The sequence below is a fragment of the Patagioenas fasciata genome, chromosome 13, assembly GCF_037038585.1.
Source record: "Patagioenas fasciata isolate bPatFas1 chromosome 13, bPatFas1.hap1, whole genome shotgun sequence".
Taxonomy (NCBI): Eukaryota; Metazoa; Chordata; class Aves; order Columbiformes; family Columbidae; genus Patagioenas; species Patagioenas fasciata.
The window spans coordinates 17083586-17107379 of record NC_092532.1 but is presented as its reverse complement, the minus strand read 5'-3'; the positions used below and the strand labels follow the sequence as shown (position 1 = coordinate 17107379).

Below are 23794 nucleotides of genomic sequence, written 5' to 3'. Positions count from 1 at the left end.
TTAGTTACCATAGGCATTTTTATTACATTAAAGCTTTAACATTTATCAGAATACTGGGTCAGGGAAGAGTAAAAAGGAGAATAACTTAAAAATAAAAAGCAGCCTTGCTGGGAACTAATGTTCAGGAAAAGTTAACCAACAGCAGAGTAGGAGCTTCCTGAAATATAAGTGTTGTAGCATATAGGTTATCTACAGGAGAACGTGATGAATCCTGATCGTCTCACAAAAGTTTTCAGTGTTGTTGAACAGTCTTTCAAAGTGAACATGATGAAAAAAACAAGCAACAATTTTTACATTTATTTTTCTATTCCTCTTTTCTCCAGAACCATGACCTCCCATACAGCATCTTACTATGACTTCTCAGACCCCCCAGAGGTCAAGGACAGCTCTTCCTGTAAAAAGGCACACACCATTCCAGAACTGAGTTTTGCACAGAGGACAATTACTTGTCAAAGACATGCTAAACTCCTAAAGTTTAAATGATTAGTTTCAAGAAAAGGTAAGCTTTTCCCACTGATCACTTCATGCCATTCAGCATAACAATCCAGACAATTTGATTCAAGAATTTCACAATACACTGATCATCAGGCAGTGAGTTGTGGAAGGATTTCCCAGATACTTGTCATGTTTATTATCCCCTCCCCAGCCACCTGCATCTGGCTAAGGGAAATCCAAGTAGCCCAACATGACATCTTAGTATCCAAAAAGGAAGTTTTAAATGATAAGCCAGTAGTGGTAAATAAATAAAACAGTTACTACATTATTCATCCCCAACTCCCACACTACTAGTGGTCATAGTCTGAAAAACCTTAGTTGATCATAATTAAGAGAAAAATAGGAATATACATAAAACTGGCTGTCTTAGACAGCATTTTTATTAAAAATGGATACACAGAGACATAGCAGCATTTACAGTAAAGAGTTTTTGAAAAGGCATCAAGTTGTAAGCCAACCATTTGAAAAAAGAGGCTTTGAAATGTTGTCTTCCACAGCACTTTTTGCACATTTGTCAACTGGGGACAGTATGACTGCAGATTATCCAAAGGACAAGCAGGCACAGTAACTAAGCTAAACTTCAAGCCCTTTTTCTGAACAGTTGGTCACATCAAGCATCACCCTCCATAGCAGCATTTGGAGCACTCTTCGGTGTTCTTTTAAGTGGCTGGTGTACTCGATCCATTTATTTAAAATATTTTAATGTTCAATAAAATATTTCAAATAGAAAAATTCTTCTGTCACGAAAAAAAGATTTCCTTTTCAGATTCCATAAAAGCTTATGAACTTCACTGGCAGCATTTCCGTAATGGAGCAGGAGTTAGAACCAGCAGAACAGGCACTTCAGCAAAACTGTCTGTCAACAGTTTCTAAAGTCATATTGGCTTCGGTCCAGAACACTGTTTCTTACTGCTCTGTGGTGGTGTAAGGACACCAGTAGGGAAAGGTGAAGTCCTATTTTGCTCAGCCAATATGGCTTGTTTTGCTTGAGCTTTGTCCTGAAAGCACAAGAAAAAAATACATTTATACTTTGGTATCAATATAATTGAGTGCTCTATAACTTGGTAGATTGCTAATCTGGAAATGTATCTTTTCATCTAGGACCCCTAACAGTAACTGATAAATTGCATGTTACACAATAGTGAATATGAACCCCAAGAGATCAGTATTAACTTTTGGAAACTGATGATCAGCATTATGGTACTTGTACTTTCAAGAAAGCAAAATTCAGAGGCAACTGAACAAGGAGAGCTTTAACCTCTTCTGCAATTAAATAACCTAAATTAAACAACAACAACACAACCACACACCACAGCTTACATGAAGTACAATTTGTTGGACAACATTGTCATCCTCTGCAAGTTTCTTATCCTAGAAACCACTGTTGCTCTACTTTTTGTCAACCACCACTGTCATGTAACAGTTCCACAAGATCAGTCTGTATTTCCTCTTTTTCATCAGACAAGGTTGCATCACCTGTATTTCCTATAAAGGTCTAACATATGGTATTTGAAGTATCCCAAAGAGTAGAGATGTGCTTTCAGTTTCTAGAGTAATTGTTTGCCATTTGAGATAAGAGGCTTAAATCACAATCACCTTTTTAAACTAAATCCTGAACAAGCCAGCCCCAAGACACGTCTCTGTCCCAAGAATTCTGGAACCGGAGTACAACGTTATGCCTTTTATCACCTGAATACCATCTCAATCTGACAATGTTTCACTTAAGTTTACTGTATGTTCCAACCAAAGAAGAAACAAGACTTATGGGATTTTACAGACAGATTTTAGTCATAATTACCCACATACATACCAGCAAATCCAAGCAGTTTACGTGCGTCTGTATATTGTGCAAGTCTTCAGGAGCTATACCTCTAAAGTGTTTAAGTTTGGAGCTTCCTACTTCCCTTATAGCCATCGCAAACGGAACCATCCATTTTACACATTCCTCTATCTCCCACCATTCATAACCTGGATGACAAGACATATGCTTATCTGCCTGAATGAAGGCTCAACATTTCTAAACACATTAGACTTAGTTTATAAATGCCAATACCTGAAACTTTCTGTATCAACTCAGATGAGGAGAAGTGATACAAAGCAGAAGCTGCAAGTACTCCATATGTATATTCCAAGCAGCCAATATCCAGCACACAGAGATCCAAGAGCTACAAAACAACAGATGTTTAGTAAGTTTATCACAAGAACACTTTTTTTTTCCCAGGTGAAATAGCATTTGAAAGAAGAATTCAGCCTTACCTCTGCTATTTGTACAAATATTTGCTGTGGATATTGTGGCAGTAATACCTCATAAAGCTCATTTAAATATGCAACTTGCATGTAAATGTTTAGCCATGATACAACTGTCAGTGGATTTAAGTTCCAATTAAGAGCCTGAAAGAGTAGACATGCACAAGACTTCAGCATTAGTAAAGAGTTCCTAACTTAAACCATTAAACTCTATTTACTCCAGATCAGAAATTGCAACTCCAGCTGGTCAGCACATCTTTGAAACACACAAATCTAATCCTCTCCTGTACCTCTTCCTGCTGATAGGGTGGGGGAACAATTCATTTTGCTAACATGCACACACTGGTGGGTGCTTTAAATCACTTGTTACCTAGAGAACACTATTTTCTTATTAGAAAGAGAAATTGTGCCTCTTAGCAGAACATAAGATTAACTGAGGCTCTCTGCTTTTAGTCTGATCATGCTATGCATTTTTAAAAACTGAAGTAGAACTAATTCCACTTTGAAATATTACCTTCATAATGATCAATTCCATACTGAGAATTTCATCTTCTGTACAAGCTCCATCTGTAACGTAGGCAAACTGGTGCAGCTTCGGTGGATAAATTTCCTGAAAGACAGGAGATCAAGTATTTAGTTTGTGGAATAGGTTGTAGCCAGTTTCATGTGCTAAAAAATAAAATAAAAAAGAACCAACCGCCCCACCCTAACTCATGGTATTCTCCTCTGCCTTTAATATACAGATTTCTTGTTCAAATTTCCTGCTCACAGCCTTTACCTTTCACTTCTGATGGATCTGTACAACACACTTTCTGTCTTACTATAGCACCACTAAGATGGCATAATAATTGACATCAAGATTTTTTTTTTATACATCCTAAAGAAAAGGTCTTTTATCCCTTGCTAAAGAAGAACAGATTGAAGAATAACAGCCCTCTTAAAAGACAAACATTAATAACTTAAAATGAATCTAGTGTACAGTAAGTGTGCTGTCTGTCCATTCACATTTTTATGTTTAAGTAAAGCTGGAGATACTTACCTCAAGCTTTGCTGCTATGAATAAAGAAGAGATACCAATAAGCTGCAATAGTGTTTTTACAACATTCTGTTGTGTGGCCATGAACCGATCAAAGAAATCTTGTGCTAAATAAAAAGTTTCTCTATGAAGCTTGTACACTTCACAAACCTGGAGAGACATTAGATATTATAAAGGTCAAGAACAGTGTTATAGAGTCAAAAATAGATGCTACAGATGTATTACCAAAAAGAGCTAGACATAAAATTCATACTGGCTTTTTGCTTCACTGCTATTGTGAAGTAACACGTTAGCTAAGAGTATGAGTTGAACAGTTTCCTCTGACATAAGGTGACTGCCACAACAGTATCTACCAAAAAAGAGATCAGAGTGAAAAGCCTTTCAGGAAACACAAGCACACATTCTAACAATGCCAGAACATCAGTTCCTCATTTTTGTGAAGATGCACCACTACAACACCTCAAAAGAGAAAACTCTTACAAATGCTTCAGAATTAAGAACAGAGACCATGTCACCAAGTCATCCAAACAGCAAAAAAGACTCACATACAGAGAGAATTGTAGCACATTCTGCATGCCAATAATGGCTAGACGGGTTGTGAGATACATCTGATCTCTAAGCCACCACACCTTCCTTCTTACAGTGACTTTCATAATCATTTGTGCAGCTTTTTTCTGCAGTGTGACCTTAAAATCTTACATCATGGAGCTTTAAGAACAAATTTAGTATCCACTCACAATCTAAATGAATAACAATTGTCTGTTTGCACACCATCACCTCAACAACTATATTTATTTTTTTAAGTTTGCCATTCTTGACAAACTTTAAGACGAGGACAAGTGTCTGGTGCTAATGGGTTATCCAAAGATAATGTATTTATTACAGTTATTAATATGCTTCAAGAAAAGCACACTTGAAATACTCACAAGCAGGGAAAAGCTTACCTCCATTAGCCAGTCTAGTAGGATTGTTCTCATCTTAGGTTGCAGGAGAGGGTGCCTTTGCATATAAAGTTTATCCCTCACATACGTCTCTTCTTTTTTCATCATGTTTTTCCATACGTCATCTCTGTTTGCCCAGCTAAGACAGAACACTATGTTTAGTCTTGAATCATAAGACTAAAGTCAGGCAGACAAGCAGCAGAAAAACGGCTCACTTACCCTAGAACTGGCAATGGTGAAGCTCTAGTTTGAACAACACTTAGATGTATAAAGGGAGAGTAATCAACACCAACTGGATCATCATCTTTATCTGGAGTAGGAAGCAGCATATGGGCATTTTTGTGAATGTTATTCCAGGATGGCTGTTAAATGAAACACAAGATTTTACACTGTGCCTTTTCAAATAATCATTTTAGCTGTAAATAAAAGACGTCATTAGGAAGAAATGATGACAAAAAACTATGATTATCTCTTTAAACTGTACAGAATCACAGAATTACTGAGACAGAAAGGGACCTCTGTAGGTCATTTTGTTCAACTCCTCTGGCCAGTCGCCCAGGAGCACGTCCACATGGCTTTTGAGTATCTCTAGAGATGGAGGCTCCACAACCTCACTGGGCAACATGTGCCAGCGCTTGGTCACCCTCACACTAAAAAAGTGTTTCCTCATTTTCAAAGGGAACCTCCTGTGCTTCAGTTTGTGTCCATCTCCTCTTGTCCCCTCACTGGACACCACTGAAAAAAGCCTGGCTCCATCTTCTTTATACCCTTTATTTCAGGTAGTTATATACAATTGATACAATCTCCCTAACTCTTCTCCAGGCTAAACAGCCCCAGTTCCCTCAGCTTTTCCATAAGGGAGAAATGCTCTGGTCCCTTAATCACCTTACTGGACTTCTGCAGGACTCTTTCTAGTATGTTCTAGTCTCTCTTGTACTGGGAAACCCAGAAATGGACACAGTACTCCAGGTGTGGCCTCACCAGTGCTGGGCAGAGGGATGTTGCTACCCTGTTCTCCTTTTGAAGGACCACAACTGTTTCATGGAAGAATATCCAAGTCAGAGTCTCCTACTGTCATGTTGCACTTTGTTTTTAGCAAAATATGTGTGCCTTCAGGTAAAGAATAAGCAGTAGGAACTTTAAAACTCAAATACAACGTTAGGATTTCTGGTAAGGAATATGCGGATGGAACACCTGAAGTCATGGTTCCATGCAAAGCAAGCTTAACAATGAACAGAGCAAAACAGTAGTCCATAGAATTTTTTTCTTACTCTTTCATCTAGCAGACCTAAGATGAAAAAACAATGCAGTTATGATCCAATTGTTTTCAGAATAAAGCAAGTACATGTGAAGCAACGTCCACTAAAGTATCAAGTTGACCATTTCATATAAAGAATTTTGCCAAGGTATGCAAACACCAGACATCCAACACTTCACCCATCATATTCTTTTACTTTTGTTTGGACCAGAACTTAAGTTTACTTTTCTCCTGCCTAACTCTGTTAAACAACATTTTGATGTACACTCCACACAGCTCCCCAGGAAAATACTACTTGTTTTTTTCTGGTAGAATACAGAACCAGTCCCATGTCATCATGCCTAAGTAAATTAAAATCTGCCATTTCTGCTTAACAGTGAAGTCTGCCATTTTGCTGCAAACTGATCTGTTCTGTACCATTAAAGGGACAAGAACTCCCTAATGTGTCTTAAGAGGGGAAAAAAAATCTGAAGAATCATCAGGTGTTAGCAATTAAAATGCTTTACATGAAATTTTGCCTCTTGCCAAGAAGCTTCACACCTGATTTTTGCCCTGTCCTTGCTATAAATGACATCACTTTCCAGCAAAATGGCTACCTCCTAGCACCGGCTTCAGAAACAGAAACCACCAACTTGATGAAACAGAAACCACGTTTCACAGTTCATCCACAGCTAAGACTGCTTTGTGCTTTGAGTTATTGACACACAAATGGGCAGTTTTTCTTCTTCGAGCTCTACATTGAAACCTAGCATAGCTACATACCCAGCCATGCCACGATTTAATCTGGGCGGGGGAATGCAAAAAGAAGGAATAGCATTTTTATCTTCAAAATTACAGACTCCTGACAAACTGAAAGTCTGAAAAGTATCACATCAGCGTTGTTTTAAGTTAATTTTTGTCCTCCCTCAAAACTAGACTTTAGTTACACTTTGTCCTCCAAACTGCACAGCAAGCCCAGCTGCCAACAGCCTTCAGAGAAGTGCTGTCTTATCAGTTAATCAGCAAACCAACAGAAAAGCAGTAAATTATATAACATATTTAAAGGTGCTTACTACACCACCAGCTTCTGAAGGACAAGGGAGCTGCTCCAGAGGGCTCTCAACCAAGGCAGGTACCTCACATACTACGCAGCAGTAACGACAATTGATTTAAGAGATTTCACCACCCCTGATCTTCTATAAGGAAATATAAATCCACGGTCGAGAGCCTCTTGGGTGTTTTGAGAAGAAGCAAAAAAGTTTTTGACTAGATAATGTCACTCACCAAGATGACTGAGGAAAAGATGCAAGCAAGAGCAAAAGAATCTAGCTGAGCTTCAGACAAGAAGGAAACAAATGCACAGGGCCCTCAAAAGAAAGAAGCTATTTGGAAGGGAGACAGGAGTCTGAATAAGTGTAGGTGAGGGAGACCACATATTTTAGTTGAGGGAACGAGTGTATTAATCAGAGTCAAGTCTTTAAAGCAGATTCAGCAAGACATTCAACCAAAACTAAGAAATGGTATCAAGAAACTGCACAACATCACACCCTAACTGTAAGGAAACAGGAGCAACCACTGAAAAAGACACAGTTTAAGGTGGGGAAGGTGTGAGGAAACCATGAAGAACTTCCTTTGGACTTGGACAGAGCCAACCATAAAGCAGTGAGCTGACAAAAAGCAAGAGATGTTATAGAGAATCTGTGCAGCCTAATGAAGGAAATCCTACAGTCCTGGGTTTACTTCTGAGGCAAACAGGAGCTGAAACATGATGCAAGCCAAAAATCAGTGGGGAAAACTGACTCTTCAAATCTATATGGAACCTAGGAAGAAAGCTTGGTGATAACTGCAGTAACATTTCAGATACAGGAACAACTGACCAGAGATACAGATCTGTATCTCAGACCTGAGAACTAGATAAAGACTGGAGAAACTGAACTGAAGACAGGAGGAGGAGCACCAAGAAGGGCAGAAGGGAGGTGACCAAAGAAGTCCATCAGAGCGGACAAGCCCACACAGCTCCAAAGAAAGAAAACCCAGGATTTCAGAGGTGGGTTATTTTTAAAGCTCAAACATTCCCACAGCTCCCTTTTCAGCAGTATGTCATTATTCAACAATATCTCTAACGCTCATTTAAACAGATCTTTTGGAAATGCGTCAGGCATACAGGCCGGACACAAAACGGAGCAGGTAGCAACCACTGGGGCTACTGGCCAGTCAGAGCCTTTGGTGAAGCAGCCACCACTAAAACACAATCTGCTGAGACACTCATGCGTCTCCACGTGAGCTGGGAGCCGCCAGAACAAACTTCCACAGACTCAGGGCAAGGAGGGCATCAGGAAAGCAGAGGAAGAGGGTGACCCAGAACTGTACTCAAACAGCAAGGTCAGAGGATTTTCAGCACTGAAATCAAAGACACAGGAACAGGAAGGGGACAGGACTGTTTGTCTCACCCTAAAAAGCCAGTCAGAAATAGTAAGACTAAAATTGTAGCCATTTTTCACTGACAGGATGCATTAGTTTGAAGCTTAGTGGGTTTTGCCATCAGAAAGAGATTCCAGAATTAATATCTGAGAGAGAACAACTCACATAATTAAGTTGATCCAACTCTTTCCGAATAGCATAGGAGCTTCTATGACTTTAAATTTTCTAAAGAGACTGAATATTGTTCTCCTCCAGATAAAGGCCAAGTCAAGCTTTCAACCTGGGTCTTCCAAAAATAACCTAGACTAAAACTTCTTTGAAGATATTTTCAAACCAGTTAAGTGGAACATTTTGACAAGAGTAAGTCCAGATTCTGGAAAAATGTCTAGTGAGAAACTGATCAAAACTATTTCCTGATAGTTCACTCCATCTTTTCATCTGAAAACATTAATTACTTTCATCTAAAGAAGCAAACTTGCAATTCTCCACTCTAGATGGAGGTGGCCATGTATTTGTGTCATAACTGCATAGAAGACTCTAATCTAGTTAGATGAATTTTGTTTTACAGGGGGCCTTGGAAGTGTATCCATCCACAGAAAGCAGCCAGAATTAATATGAGAATTGCTAGCAGAATTACAGTAGTGCCAGTTCTCTAAATTCAAACACAGAATTTATGCAATATTCTGCTGTCACAAACCTGATGATATAGCCACCCTTTCATCACATAAAGGGTAACGGCATCCTAATTAAGAACTCAGGCCTTATGTTCAGCAGAAGCAAACTAATGAATTGACTATGAAGATGCCGTAAAGTGGGATGTGACTACGATATTTTGCCTTGTGTATAAACTAGTGTCAGTAAACAATTTATTTAATGTAGAAGTCATGTGGTATAGGCTGCAGTGGATTTATAGCTACTTGCATTTTAGAATTGTTGTGCCTCAACAGAATAACTACCGCACTGGCTATCATACAAGCCTGCTATACTGCTGCTGGAATCGTAAACATATTCTCATTAGTGGCCCATGGCAATTTATATCAGAGAATAGCTTGTGTCACACCATAGACTGAAGAGCTGCTGCTGTGCAGCCAAATGTTAGCTTTTTTAAACAGATCTGTAACAATCTGGCTACTTTGTCACAACAAAAAACCTTCGCTATGTAGGAATGGATATACAGGTACCCATTTTATTTATGGTTTACAGAATCAAAGAGCCAAATCCCAACAGTATGCTAAGCTTAACTTGAAAAACTCTCAAGTAAATATTTTGGATGTCTACTCCCTAAATTATTTAAACTTTAATTTACCTATCATTCCTGAAGTAACATTGAAGGGCCACCAGGCCAGGAACACAAAGAACAACACAAAATTGGAAGACTTTATCTGTTTTCAAAGTTGAAGGTCAATGTATGCATAGTATATTTCAAGTTTCTTTCCACTGTCTTTCTGGAAGAAGGTAAAATTGAGTGCCCATTGAGGGTTTTTTAACAACACCTTACTATTATGCAATAAACACACACATGAAGCCCTTGTTCAACTCAAACAGAATGAATCTTCTGGTAAAGGAGAGAGCTGTGGTGAAGGACGGGCAGCTCTTCCTTGTCAGAAGTGAGAAATTAGTTTAATATACTGCACAAAAGAAAGACAGAAGGGAAGGAGAGATCCCCTCATTAAATGCTCACCATTTGAGCCCTGCTTAATATGTTGACTGATAACTGGTATACACAGTTGCAACAAGCAGAGGCCATTCCAAACAATGATGCCCATCTGTTATGGTAGCACTTTAGTCTTAGAACTTCCAGCTGCCACTTCTGGTTAGATGTGCCACATTATGCACAGCCTTGCGTACAAAATGAGCACGGTCTGTACTCCCCAATCGTAACTTTTGCAGCTTAAGTATCACCCTGCATGTGCATTAACAGGCTGAAGTCCCAGTGACAGCGACTGCCTGAGTGTGTGCATGCAGAAATAAAAGGATGAGAATAAACCTATTTCAAAAGACAGGTAACTGTTTAGTGTGGGCATCACTATGTACAAAAGCATCATACTTTTATTACCACACAACAATATAGCATCCAATATAGATATCAACAGCATCGCTGTTTTGAAGAATATAGAAGGGGCACTAAGGGAACTAGAAGAGACTACTAAGGCTAGTTTTAACTTTGTCACTCAGATCATTCTAAGTGTCTTGCTGACAAAACTGGCAATGGTCACTACTAACCTCCACCGCAGGTCTGATTTCCACAGGTAAGCGACTTTACAGAAATTATCCTTCTGTTCTGCAGATAAATGAAGCTTATTTTACCATCCCATTAGCATCTGGTATAAACTTCAAAGTTGTAATCAGGAACCCCTTACTTTCTGTTTCTGATAACAGCCTTTGTCAATGGGACTAGAGCTGATGGTAGAAGGGGGATCTTTCCTCTCTCCCAGGTGACACACAAGTAGAAACATGACTGCAAAGAGAATCACCTCAAGAGACAATTCAGTTTGGATGCTTAAGTGTCTCATGCTTTGGCTTGCAAGGTAGAGCACATAAGCTTATGACTGTATGCTTGCAGCCCTCTAGAGAATTCAATGCAGAGTCTCTCCATGTAGGCCTAAATGCATATTAAAGCTTTTGTAAAGTGCACCCTTGCAATCTTAGGACAGCTGAATATATTGAAGTATTAACATAGTGTTTTAGACCAGCTCAGGCCTCATCTCTTGCACAGGCTCCAAAGCAAGATGTGTAAACTGAAGTGTTTTGAACACTTCAGCAGCCAGGGATGATAGTCCACCTTGCTCATAGCTATATAGCTGGAGGTAGCCGTATCTGTGTTGCACCATGTTTGTAATAATAAGGTACTGCAAAATAACAAGAGGATTGAGTAAGATTACAAGAGCATGATCTAAAGCAAAATGAGTTACCTGGTTTACATACTGCTTTTTTCTAGTCATCTCCATTTGGGCAATCTCTTCATCTGGATCCTGTAAGAACTACAAACAGCAACACATAATTTCAGGGGTACAAAGCATAGGACAAGTGACCATTGGTCACTGTGACACCCACCCAGCCCCTCAGGATCACAGCCCTGCAGCAGCCCAGGGCCCACCCAACACCCAGAGCACCACATGGGCCCCAGCCACCCAACAAAAGGAGACGAGGGCCCGGAGGCCAAGCCCAGCGGCAGGGCAGGCGTTGGCCTGCGAGCACCAGGCTGGGCCGCCTGGCCGGGCCCGCACTCACCGTGGCCACATCTGCTTTCCTCTTGCGGGCTCGCATGGCGCCCTCCGCACACCCGTCCCCCTTGGCGGGAGCCTTCTCCTCCGCGCAGTCGCTGCCAAGAGAGAAGAAACTGAAGGAGCCGCAGAAGCCCCCCCAGGGGTGTGTGACAGACCTCGGCCTACAGGGCCCCGCGCACAGCGCGGCCGGCAGACTCACCTCTCCCGGCGCATGGTGCCCGCCTGGGCCGGGCCGGGGCGAGCGGAGCGCCGTGCGGGGAACGGCCGAGCAGGCCCGGGCCCCAGCCCCCACAAAGGGCCGCAGAGGCGCGGGCGCACAGCACGGAAAGGGCGGCCGCAGCCCCAGGCCGGCCCCGCCGGCTCCCCTCACCCCGCAGCCAGACAGCCCAAGAGGCGACAGGGGCGCCCGCCGCCCCGTGCCCGCACACTCGCTCACTCACCGCCGCGCCGGCCGGCCCGGACCTTCCCGGGCGAAGGCGCTGGGTGCCCGTCCAGCGGCGGCGAGGCGCGGGGGCAGGGCGGGAGCGCGGGCGGGCGGGCTCCGCTGGGCGCCTCCTGCCTCACACCGCAGCCGCTCCCGTCCCTGCGCACAGCGCGGCCCGCGCCGCGCGGGACATTTAAACGGGCGGCGCGAGGCCGCCTCCCGGCCCGCCCGCACACGTGGCCCCGCGCGCAGCGCCGGGGGCCGGCGCGCGGCCGGGGCGGGGTCTGCGGGGGGCGCGGCGGGGCGCGCGGCGGGGCGCGGCGGGCCCGGGGGAGCCGCGCGGGGCGCCGCGGGGCGCGGGATCCCGCGCCGGGGCCGGCGGGCGGGGCCGGGGCCGGGGCGGGGCTGGGGGCGGGGCCCGCGGAGCACACGCGGAAGCGGCAGTGGCGCGCGCGGCCGCTACAGGTGGATCCCGGCGGGGTGAGCTAAGGTGAGCGGACAGGAGAGGCCAAGCCGCTCTGCCCTGCCTTGCCCGCCAGAGGGAACGCGAACGGGCCGCCGCCATGGCTGTCCGGGGCCTCCCCGCCCCGCTGACCGGCCGTGGTGCCTTCCCTCTCCTCCTCTCTCCCGCAGGACATGCGGCTGCCCGCGCTTTTCGGGCGGCTGAAGGCGGCGGTGGTCGGGGTGGTGCACGTGGGAGCGCTGCCAGGTAAGCGGCGCTCACCGAACACGGGCAGCCCACGGGGCCGGCACCGGGAGCCCGGCTGCGGAGCAAAGGCCGCTTCCCCGGCAGCCAGTGCCCTGCCCCTCCCCCCGCCCTGCACGAAATGCCGCAGGTTCGGGCGTCTCCTCTCTCTACGGACAAAAGAGGCAGGAGACGCTTCGTGTTGGGAGCTGGGCTGAGGAAGCAAGGGTTCTGTTTTAGTGAGCTCTTCACTGCTGTGTTTCAGGTGAGGAAATTACACGAATAGGCATTGGGACAGCTTAGGTGTCGGACAGAGCTCTCACAGGCCCTGAGGGGCAGTGGGAAGCTCAGACCACAGGCAGGGTCTGTTCCACCCTGACCTCCTTGTCCGCCTTTCCCGCGGCTCAGGGTAGCAGAGCTGATTACAGCAGGTGGCCTTCCTTGTGATGGGTTGGTGTCCAGAGCTCATCGTGCCCCAGAAGCAGCCTCCAGGCACAATGGGCAGCTTTCCCCACGCTGTTAAATCAGATCATCAAACACAGTTCTCAGAGGCTCTTCACAGTCCCCATTTCAGACTCTTGGCTTTAGGAGCCCAAGTATCAGGAAAGACTTTGGAGCTGATCCTAAGGGAAACTCCTTGAACTCCACCAAAACCCATGTATGCTAATTTCTGCTGTGAAGCACTTAAGACCAGATACAATTAATCTTGCAGGTTAGGGTTTAAGATAGTTTTAACTAATTTTAAATTGACTGGTGTTTGGCATAAGTATTCTGCAGACCTGGAGGTTGGTCTTGCTGTAGATTGAATTGTGTGGAGCATCAGTAATGCAAGATAAGCTATGATAAGTACAGGAGTAACAAGCTAAGAGCAGACTTCGTGCAATAAGAGATTGTAGCATATATTCCTAAAGTTTGTGAATTAGATTTAGGAGCTGAATGGTTACAACAGGTCTGTCAAGTTCAGCTAAGGAACCAGATGCCACAATGGCATGACACTAAAAGGCTGCTGTATCTCCTTGTAAGTTTACCCTGTTTCTCCCTATTTCATTGTGCCAGTCCCTATAGCTATCCTGCCTGAAAGCTGTTACTGTATGCAGTTTTGGTTTGTGCGTGCCCTGGGGTAAGCAGCGTTATTCTTGCAGGGACACCAAGGAGTTCTCTTCCGTTGACCCAGATCATCGATCAAGCTTGTCAAGAGGCAGAAACTTACAGGGATGCTGGAGTTGTGAGTTTTGGTCTCCTTCTTCCTATGGCAGCATTTACACGAAGCTACTACTGTATAGCAAATATTTTAAATTGAGTCTATAAGTCATCAAAAGCATCTGAAAACACGCTGTTCAGGAAGATGTTTAACTCCTCATCTTTTATTTCAGTGTAATAATTAGGCCTTCTAGATTATAAGACCTAAAATACGCATCACATGCACCTAAAACAAAGGAAAAAGTGTGCAGTTCAAGTTGCTTAAGTTGGATCACCATCAGTTTCTAATAATTAAGTCAATTTAAGGGTAAGAAAAAAGAAAAGGAAAGTTAACCGCAACATGGATAGTTGCTGGCATTCTAGGTATCCGACTGTATATTTTTAGCTCTGTACAGTGCTCTGGTTTCATGAAGTCATGGAGGAATGCCATGCACACAGCTGAGGCACTGCATACAGACCTCAGTCACTTGTAGGCTGCAGAATTGTCCCACGTTTGTGTTTGTAACAAAGCAGCACAGATTATTCAGGGACTAAAAAAGAAACAACTTTGGCCCTTTTTATGCTCTTCAACCCTTCTCTCCCAGCCCCCTGGCAGCAAGCACGCCTGCTTCGTGCATCTAGAATAGAATGCCCAAAAGGTCAGTCTCAGCCAGAGGCAGGAGGAGGCAGGTACTGCTGACTGAATTGCTGTTCAACCGAAAGTAGTGTAGTAATCTTCATAGGTCAGTAGATTTTAACAGAGTGTATGTCCTTTTGAAAGGTCAGATATGTTTTAAACATTTCATTGCACCTTGTCTTCAGGTGTTGATGTGCTTTTTCTTTGACCCACTTACAGTATTATGTACTTCTCTGGCATGGTAAGGTGGTGTCCTAGTGTCTGAGGTTTGAAAATGTCTTAAATGAACAAGTTGCCACTGTTCTGAGCTGTTGTTTTCTGCAAAACTTTAATAACAAGCCAGTTGAAATATTTTTAATGGCATAAATTAGAATGATAGTTTACAGGCTGAATGAAACTGAATATAAGAGCTTAGTCCAAATTATAGAACACCAAGGTTAAAATGCAAGACAAGTCACAAAAAGTAGGTTATGGGCAGAGTACTAGTAAAGCTAAATTAGGAAATAATCCAGATAATAGAATTGTTGAAATGATGAACAGCCATTTACATAGGCAGGCTTCAGTGCCTGTGACCCAGATGAGCACGTGCGAGATGTCCACCCAGTTAGAATACCCGCAGGTTGTACGGAATGGGTAAGTTTTCTTCCTTTGCGTGCCTGTTGAAAGAACAGGTGTCCAATAGCTCTGTGTTCTGTACTGTGAATTTATATTTTTTCTTTACAGTTACAGTATCAACATGAGGTATAATGTGATTTGATCTACATCAGAAGAGTAGCAAGGACTAGTCTCTGTCTTCCTGCGTTAGAGGAAGTGGTTACACAAGTGATAACTCTTAAAGCCATTGCCCCACATCCCAGTGCTTGTTTACCCATTTCCCTTATGTAACTACACATTGAAGCTTTTAGCATCTGGGAGAAAACACCAAGTACCTGTAAAATTGAGGGAGGGTACAGAAACAGTGCATTTCACTGCTCACATGCACAAAGCTGGAACAGTTTTAAGACAAACTTTAGAACCATTACTAACAAACAATTTTAATTTCGGTTTTATACTTTGTCTTTTTAACAGCTGTAGTAAGTTCTATTCCAGGTCAGACTGGTTTACCTTCTCTCCTACCTCATTGCTGTCTCTGAACTTGAATATATTTTTAAATCAGATGAGGGGAGTGCAGTTATTTCTTTACACGTTTTGGAGAAATTCAAGGCCCAAAGTTACGCTTAGTCTATTTCCTGTAGAAGTCACAAGAACATCAGTATACATTCCACACCAATCTTCATTCTAAAGGCCTGTACACAGTAGTGTTACAGCAATGTGACAAACAAGTCAGAGATAATCAGGAGAGATTCCATAAATATCAGATTGGTTGCCTCATAGTTTTTGCAATTCACTTGCTTTGTTTTCCCTGGTACTTTATGAGAAATGCAAATTTTCATGATTGGTGCTTCAGGAGCTTTCTGGCTTTTGCACAGAAATCACCGCTCTTCCGAACTCGCTATCCTGCTTCTGTAATGGGAATATATTTGGGTTTTCCCCTCAGCACTCCAAGCAAACTGTTAAGCTGTCTGTTTTTCTTGTGGAAGTAGAGCTAGAAACGTAAAGATTTTTTTTCCACAGGTGTTTCTTCTGACAGCATTTCCAAATGCTACATCCAATAGCCTTGAAGATACGTAACCATCTTGCTGCTGCTACATGTTTACATATTGTCTCAAGTTGCTTGAATTGGTGTTAATATTAAAAAAAAAAAAAAAATATATATATATATGTGATCTTGCTCACTCAATATGCATTGCACTTTAAATCCAGGTATATTCAGAAAAAGGTGACTTGTCTGGCACATTAGCAGCTTGACATAATAAACATGAAAGATTTGTGATATTAGAACACAGTAATGAAAATAAGTGAGTGCTCAGTTAGGAAGCCATCTGTGCTCAAAATGTATTATGCTTTGTACTTGTGTGTTGCTAAACAATGAAATTATCCAGACAAGATTTTATAAGCAGCAAGCTATGAAGTATTATGATCCCTCCAGTTTGTATCTGTTTAAGAAAAATGCAAAATATATATTCAAATAGGCTTGTATTCATTCTGTTCAACCTGGGTAACGCTTACTTTGCAGCCAGAAAGTAAAGTCCAAGTTCCCTCTAATTTTGTTGATATAGATCATTTCACTACTAGTTACTGTTATCTAGCTGTAGCTACTTGAGTAGCTGATGTTAAAGACAGAGTTACATAAGCTATTTTTTTTTAAAGAAAATATCCCAAAATTATAAAAGTACACTGAGTTGCAAATATTATGATGCTCCTTACCACACAGAATTTGTTATTCTGATCCTCCTGACTCTTCTTTTGTTTCTGTACCTGGAAGGAGAGTTGCTAGTACATATTTTACATACATACGTATTGATGTTTTTAGAAAACGAAGATATTTGAGTCTATTACTCTTATATCTACAATGATAGTTGGAATTCAAATTACTTGGAGTTTAATAACTAGTATTTCTGCACAGAAACATGTAGGTGGTTATTACTTGGATCACAAAGGTTAACATTTCAAATCTTACCTATATTACACTGGAGTAAAATAGCAGACAAACCTCCCCACAACTGTGTCCTGTGGTATATGCAGGAGAACATAAGATATCTACCTATCTATATTACATTAAGGCTGTAATCTCTTGCTCTGGAGGTGGAGTTTTTTAAAGGAATTGCAAGGCAGCTGTGCCTGGGCACTGCAAATAAATGCTCTGCAAAGGCACCTGGTTTCCCATGTAAAGGCACATGGCTGTGGGGTGGGAAAGGCTGTAATCATCTTGGAGCACACCCGAGCCTGTATAATAATGGATATGGTGCAAAAGTCTCCTTAAAACTTCATTTCTTGCTGTAGGAAAGAATAGTTGTTTTAAGCTTGTAAAGCCTTGTGTTAGCAGGTAAAACCTTTCTCTTTGGGGAAATACTGGGCTTAAAGTTATCCTGGGGAAAAAAGTTAGAGAAGTTAGATGCTGAGTTAAAACTTGTGTGGTTGTTATGCCTGTTGTGGTTTCTAGTGTTGTGACTATTTTTGAGGCTTTGCTGCTGGGATATTATGTGTGCGTGCAGCTGAAGTGTTTTGAGAGGTCATTCCTATAAGTGGAATAAAGCTAAATAAATGATTTTTCTATATAATCAGAGAGCTATTTAAATGACCTATTTTGCAGTAGCTGACTGTGATATAAGAGGCTCTTTGCACATACATAGCACTTCAGAAGTCTTTTAAAGTAAAAAAGAAATATATTGTTTGAGAATTACTTATAGCAAAGCTATTATATATAAGCAACACTTAGATTATCTTAACATTCGATGGAAAAGGAACACAAAAGGTTTTTGTTGGAGTGTTATCTTGTACGATCAAGAAAAATTTCTGTACAGTAGTTGTTTCCATAGGCCTCTAAATCATAAGCTTAAATTCCAAGAACTTTAATTTAGCATTACTGTTTTCTTTCCACCATTTTATTTAGCTGTCTGATAGCACTGAAGTCTGTTTTATATACATACCAATTCAGTAAACACAGAAATCTGTGCTGTTATATTTTTATATAAAATATGAAGGAAAGCTTTGAGTTGATGCATCTGTAATTCAGTTCTCTGTATTGCAGAACATATGTTGTTCTTCTTTAATTAAACAAAACATAATATGCAAAAGAACATAGTCTATCAGATGGTACCAAAAGAATAGCGCATTATTAAAGTGATACCAAAAATATTCGCTGTAACTGTGGACCTTGAGGCCCTAGGAAGCAAAAACTGCTGAAACGTGAATATAGTAAGTTTAAGGGGGAGAGAAATGTTGGAAACTTCCCATATGCCTGCATTTTGAACTAGAATTCAATCAGATACTTTTAATGCACAGTAGTTTGGCTAGGGTTTAAAATTAATTTTTATATGAATTAATTCATTAATGTATCTAATGGAATAATTTACTTTATACAGATCCTGAGCTGTCAAAGTAGTAGCAATTCAAAGGAAGCTCAGTTTCACTGCAGAGTACCTGTGGAATTCTGCCAGTCTGTTCTGCTTTTTCGGCTCTTTCCATGGCTGATCAGGAGCTGAGCATCTGAAGCCCCATTCCCTGACGTCTTTTTTCCTGGATGTCTTATTGAGGTTGATTTTTAGCTGCTGAAAGCCTGGGGCTTCTGGTTTGCAGATCTCAGCTCCTTGCCCTTATGGTAAGCTTGGAGTTTCCCAGACATTCAGGTTTTGGTGAATTCTGCCAAGTAGAGTGTTCTTGAGCTAAAGACCAAAGTCTTCTAGGTTTTTGCCCTCAAGAAATTGGTTTTGAGGGTTCATTGTGTTTGAGTTTGGTTTGTTTTGTTAAAATATTATAGTCCTACATTAATCCTTTTGCTACGTACTGCTACTGACCAAGTTTGCAGTCTTGTGTAGATTGACCTAATATGTGTACAGAGGACGAAAGGCCAAGGGATTTCACTTTCTGTTGGTACCACGAAAGATTCAGTAGTTGTGCCTGAGGTAGAAGACCATTTGGTCAGTTCAGTTTTGTTGGAATAGTCATGGCCTCATTCCAGAGAAATAGACTAAAAGTTTGTGACCTTTTTCCTGTCTGAAAATGCTCTGAGTTTTTCTGAGGACTGGTTGTCGTATTTGTTGTATGGCAAACCTGTAACTCCCATCACAAGTAGGGAAAGTGTGGATGTTAAATTATATATTGAATTGGACATAGAAACAAAATTAAGTGCAGATGTTTTGGTTAGGTATCATATCTAGTTTTTCTTTGCCTAGTTGAGGTTTTCTCAGACAGGAATTTTATAATTAAATATGCTGATGAATGGCACGAATTAGTGCATAGGTCTAGTGCTTATATTAGATCACTTTTTCCATTAATAAGTTGTGTCATTTTTAAGGTAGCATGTATTTTGTGTATTTAAATACTCTACTATCAGTCATTTGGTTAATGCAGCTGTACCCCGGTGCACTGAATGTATGTGAGTTGTGCTTGGACGGACTGAGTGTTGCTCCACTGCGTTATTTCCGTTCTCAGTTTCCCCCGTTCTCCATGTTAGGTGTTCATTTATGATGTCTGGGGCTTAGCCTGTATTCAACCATTAAATGCTGACTGCATTTTATATACTGTCTAATCTTTTACTGCCAAAAGGGCTTTTACATTGCAGCAAATTTAAAGAAGCGTTACATATGTAAGTTTTTAAAAAAAGGAAAAACTTTTTGTTTTTTCCTCCCCCTTCCTGATTCTCTCTGTTATTAATCAAACTTCTTTGTTTCATCTCTAGTGGTATTTTCTTTTCTCAAATGTTTTTCTTCCCATCTGGTTCAGTTAGAATATCTTTGAAATGTAAACCCCTCATTTTAAAGGATTTAGATGTGTAATTAAACTCCGGAGAACAGAATTAATTTTTTAGAGATACAGTTAATACATCTATTAAACTTTTTTTTAGTTTTAGATTGAAGCAGGTGAGAAATTTCTAGCTGTTTTTAACATTCTCACTGCAAATGCAAAATTGAGATATGTTTCAAGCTATATTTTTACTCCTGTTAATAGTCCCTGACAAAATTATATGTGATTTGTACTTACTGCAAACTTTTTGGCATATACTATACAATGATTGGAAAAGTACAAGGTATGGGATAATGCACAAAGATTTTCAATAAATTGCGTACATTATATCAGCACAATATTTTATCATCAGTCCATTGTTTGCTAAGAGTATGTCTGTGTGGAGTGAGAGGTATAGTAGATAATAAATAGCAACATCTGCCTTCAAGTGATTCTGAATCCAGAATGGGAGAAATATCGATAGTTAATACTATGGTATTAGGCACACTGCAAATAGGCTAAATAATAGTCAAACAAAAAAATTCCTTTATCCAAAATAACACTTAATTTCTGACATTAATTGAATTGAAAATTGCCTTGATTATCTCTAAATTCTCTGTTATCCAAGCACACTCAATATGCTGTATTCCACTTTGATAATTGAAGATTGACTCTACACTATTTTTAATGAGGTATAAGATTTAACTCATTCACCTGTAGTTCACATTTTAGGATGGATCAAAGGGAACCTGGCTGATGCACGTATAATTAAAATCACGTTTATTTATCTCCGTGATTTCCCAGCAGATACCATGCTGTTGATGAAAGCACTTCTATAAGTGCATCAACACAACTTACTGTAGATAATCTTTCCTTTGAAGGAAAACCTTTAAATTTGTGTGTGTTTTAATACGAAACAGCGTAATGTTAAACTCGCCATCTTTGCTAAGTTCCTTTTTTTCCGAGTTTAATCATATTTCTTTGTAATAATCTCCACAGGATGGCTTGATAGTAGAAAACATGCATGATGTTCCTTACACGCTGTGTCCTGGGCCTGAAGTAACGGCGGCGATGACGATTCTTAGCGCTGCGGTGAGACAAACGTGTCCCCGCCTGGCGCTGGGCGTCCAGGTCCTGTGTGCTGCGAATCAACAGGCGATCGCGGTTGCGCTTGCCGCAGGTAATAGAAATGACTCATCAGTTACTGCTGTTGTTTGCTGTGGCATTTACTCTCTGCAAATTGTGCATTGTACTAACATAGATACCATGAAAAATGAGACATGAAAAGCTCACTGTACCTTGAAAAAGCAGAAATTAGATTTTGAGAAAGATGCCTGCTTGATTATAATAGATGATACTCGTGCACTGCTTCAGCTGGAGGCAGCTGAAAATCCCAAGGCTGCTTCTGCAGCTTTCTAGGTGAAACCTGTCTAAATATAATGATTAGTTTAAAGCTTCTCATGTCTAAAAGCCACCTTTGGTGTAACTCTATTTACTTCAGTTAAATTATATTTGAGGATCAATTTAACCCACTGTGGTTTAGCATCCAGTTTCAGTATCTAATTATATGTTGTTGCTACTACTGTTATCTGTTAAAACTAAGTTTTCATTGCCTTTTTTAATGAATGGATGGAATGAAGCTTTTTATATAATAACAAAAAATTGAGTGTACAGCTAGCCAAACTACTTAAAATTAAATTGCATTTGGGGAAATTAAATATAAATTAATGTGTCTTTATTGCATGAATCCTAGACTTACTAACCTTTCTACTCCTACTGCTTGCTGAAGCAATTTTAGTTTTTCATGTGTAACATTCCATGATTTAAAGATGGATACTGGTTTAATATGGAAGGCTTGTACTTCCTAAATACTTCATAAATTGAGAGTTACTGTCTGGTTTTACCCAAATTGCATATGTGATTACAGTATGTTTGCTCATTTTTGAATGTACAAGTTTTATAATCAGGCAGAATTTTTTAAGAATGAAAAAGTAAAAGATGCTGGTATTAATTGAAAACCACACTTCAGGTAACATAATGTAGGGTAACTTGTCTACAGTGACAGTTTTAAGTACGTTGAATATGTGAAAGTCTTAAATTCCTTGTTTCTTGGGAGAATTCTTGTTAGTAGTTGTGTTTTGAACTCAGATTTGTTTTGAGTGCTTTAAAATGAGAAGTTGCTCTTTTCAAGGTATCTGGCTGCTTGACAAATGGCCAAAACCTAAGTTTTATTACCGCAGTAGAACCTATAGGAAAACTTAGAGATGCTAACAGAATCCAGATTTAGTTTTTAAGGATTGCATGCGTGTAGGATACTTGAGGTACATAGGCATTTGCAAAAATATTTACACATCTTACTTTTAAAAGCAATATATATATATATAAAGGGTGAGTGCCATGAGAATGGAGCCAGGCTCTTCTCAGTGGCAAACAATGATAGGACAAAGAGTAGTGGGATCAAGCTGGAACACAAGAGGTTCCACTTAAGTTTGAGAAAAAACTTCTTCTCAGTAAGGGTGTCAGAGCACTGGACCAGGCTGCCCAGGGAGGTTGTGGAGTCTCCTTCCCTGGAGACATTCAAAGCCCGCCTGGACGCCTTCCTGTGCGACCTCACCTAGGCGTTCCTGCTCCAGCAGCGATTTGGACTAGATGATCTTTCGAGGTCCCTTCCAATCCCTAACATACTGTGATACTGTGATACTAGTGAGTTATGCACCCTTTTAGGAGCAAAATTGATCACTAAATAAGGGATATAGTGTGGGAACAATGTATTTCTCTTCTTTCTCAGCAATTATTCATGAGGGAGAAAATTCCTGGAAGGCTTGGGATTTTCTCAGCCCTACTACCGTTCTGCACTGCTTGCTCTGTAACTGGAGAATACCAGCTAGGAAAGGCCCATGTTTAATGCATTTTACTGCACTTCGCTAAAAATGATTGTCGGAAGTTCACTGAACAGGAAAGCAAAAAGAAAGTCAAATCACTTTACGCGAAACCATAGTAAAGTGAGTGCTATTTTGTAGGTAGCAAATCTTTCAGTAGTTTTTCGGTAGCAGCTTAGTAGTGACTTTAATGTCAATCCAATTTTAATAGGTGGCTATTAATAAAGCAAGCCCTGTATACTTTCACTAGAAAAAATACTTGCTGAAGGCATTTTAGCTAAAAAGCGTATGAAGCATCTCCTGCTACTATGCAGTTATTTTATTTTCCCTGTGGAAACTCTTGTCTTTAGTAGAAATAACTGTTCTGAAGAGAACTGCACAGGGAGATTGTAAGTGGTCTCTAGGTGAAGGTAATAATTTTATTTTGTAAAGAGGCAAAAAAAAGTCAGCAGGTTTACAGTGTGACTAGGAGGAGCTCAACATCAGCAACATGTGGTTATGCTAATAAACGTGTTGTGGGTAGCCTAATAGTAACGGATGAAATTACTGAATTTTCCTTGCATATTGACAAGGTATTGGATAAATCTGAAAATAACAATAATAAATCAGGGGATCTAAGAAGGCTGAGGATTTTTTAATTATTTAGTTTGGTTGTTTAGGAAGCATTTATTTATTCAATTAGGTGCCTAAAGGAAGGAATGCCAGCAAAAACGTGTTTGTGCTGGGTGCTTCAGCAAAGGTATGGGGCAGCAGTAGGAAAACGGTGGGAGATTTTGAGGAAAAAGGGAACTGATGTGTCTCTGCTTTTCTGACAGAAACAAGCAGCTCCTCGTGTTATCAAAAAACAACCAAAACAGTTGTTGCCAACACCCTCCCAGCTCCAAAAGGTTATTGCAGACTCTTATACCAGCACTGAAGGCTCTTGGTTCAGCCCAACTGGGGTTGAAGGAGGTGGTTGCCCAAGGGCATCCATCAAGGGCAGGCCCTGGCTTCTCCTGCCCTGGCCTCGCTGCAGGGCCTGTCTTCCCGCTCCATCCACCCCACAAACCAGCCTCATGGCC

The 23794-nt window shown here is 41.1% G+C and overlaps 2 protein-coding genes across 6 annotated transcripts in view; one reads left to right on the top strand and one right to left on the bottom strand.

Moving 5' to 3' along the window:
• On the bottom strand, positions 1-12608 carry CCNE1 (cyclin E1). Its single transcript, XM_065847956.2, is given in 12 exon segments — positions 1-1493; positions 2306-2463; positions 2549-2660; positions 2752-2886; positions 3257-3352; positions 3782-3928; positions 4723-4858; positions 4939-5081; positions 11290-11358; positions 11609-11699; positions 12045-12421; positions 12423-12608. Coding segments are annotated over 12 exon segments (1758 nt in total). The 5' UTR covers positions 12594-12608; the 3' UTR covers positions 1-1370.
• The window catches only part of LOC136107128 (uncharacterized protein F13E9.13, mitochondrial-like), a 49858-nt gene continuing 38499 nt past the window's right edge, over positions 12436-23794 (top strand). For 3 of the 5 annotated variants that reach the window (XM_065847958.2, XM_071814300.1, XM_071814299.1), the window contains exons 1-3: positions 12528-12737; positions 13856-13938; positions 20854-21034. In XM_065847958.2, coding sequence (XP_065704030.1) covers positions 12665-12737; positions 13856-13938; positions 20854-21034 — 337 coding nt within the window. In that variant the 5' untranslated portion in view covers positions 12528-12664. The other 2 variants (XM_065847957.2, XM_071814301.1) reach the window with 2 other exon arrangements.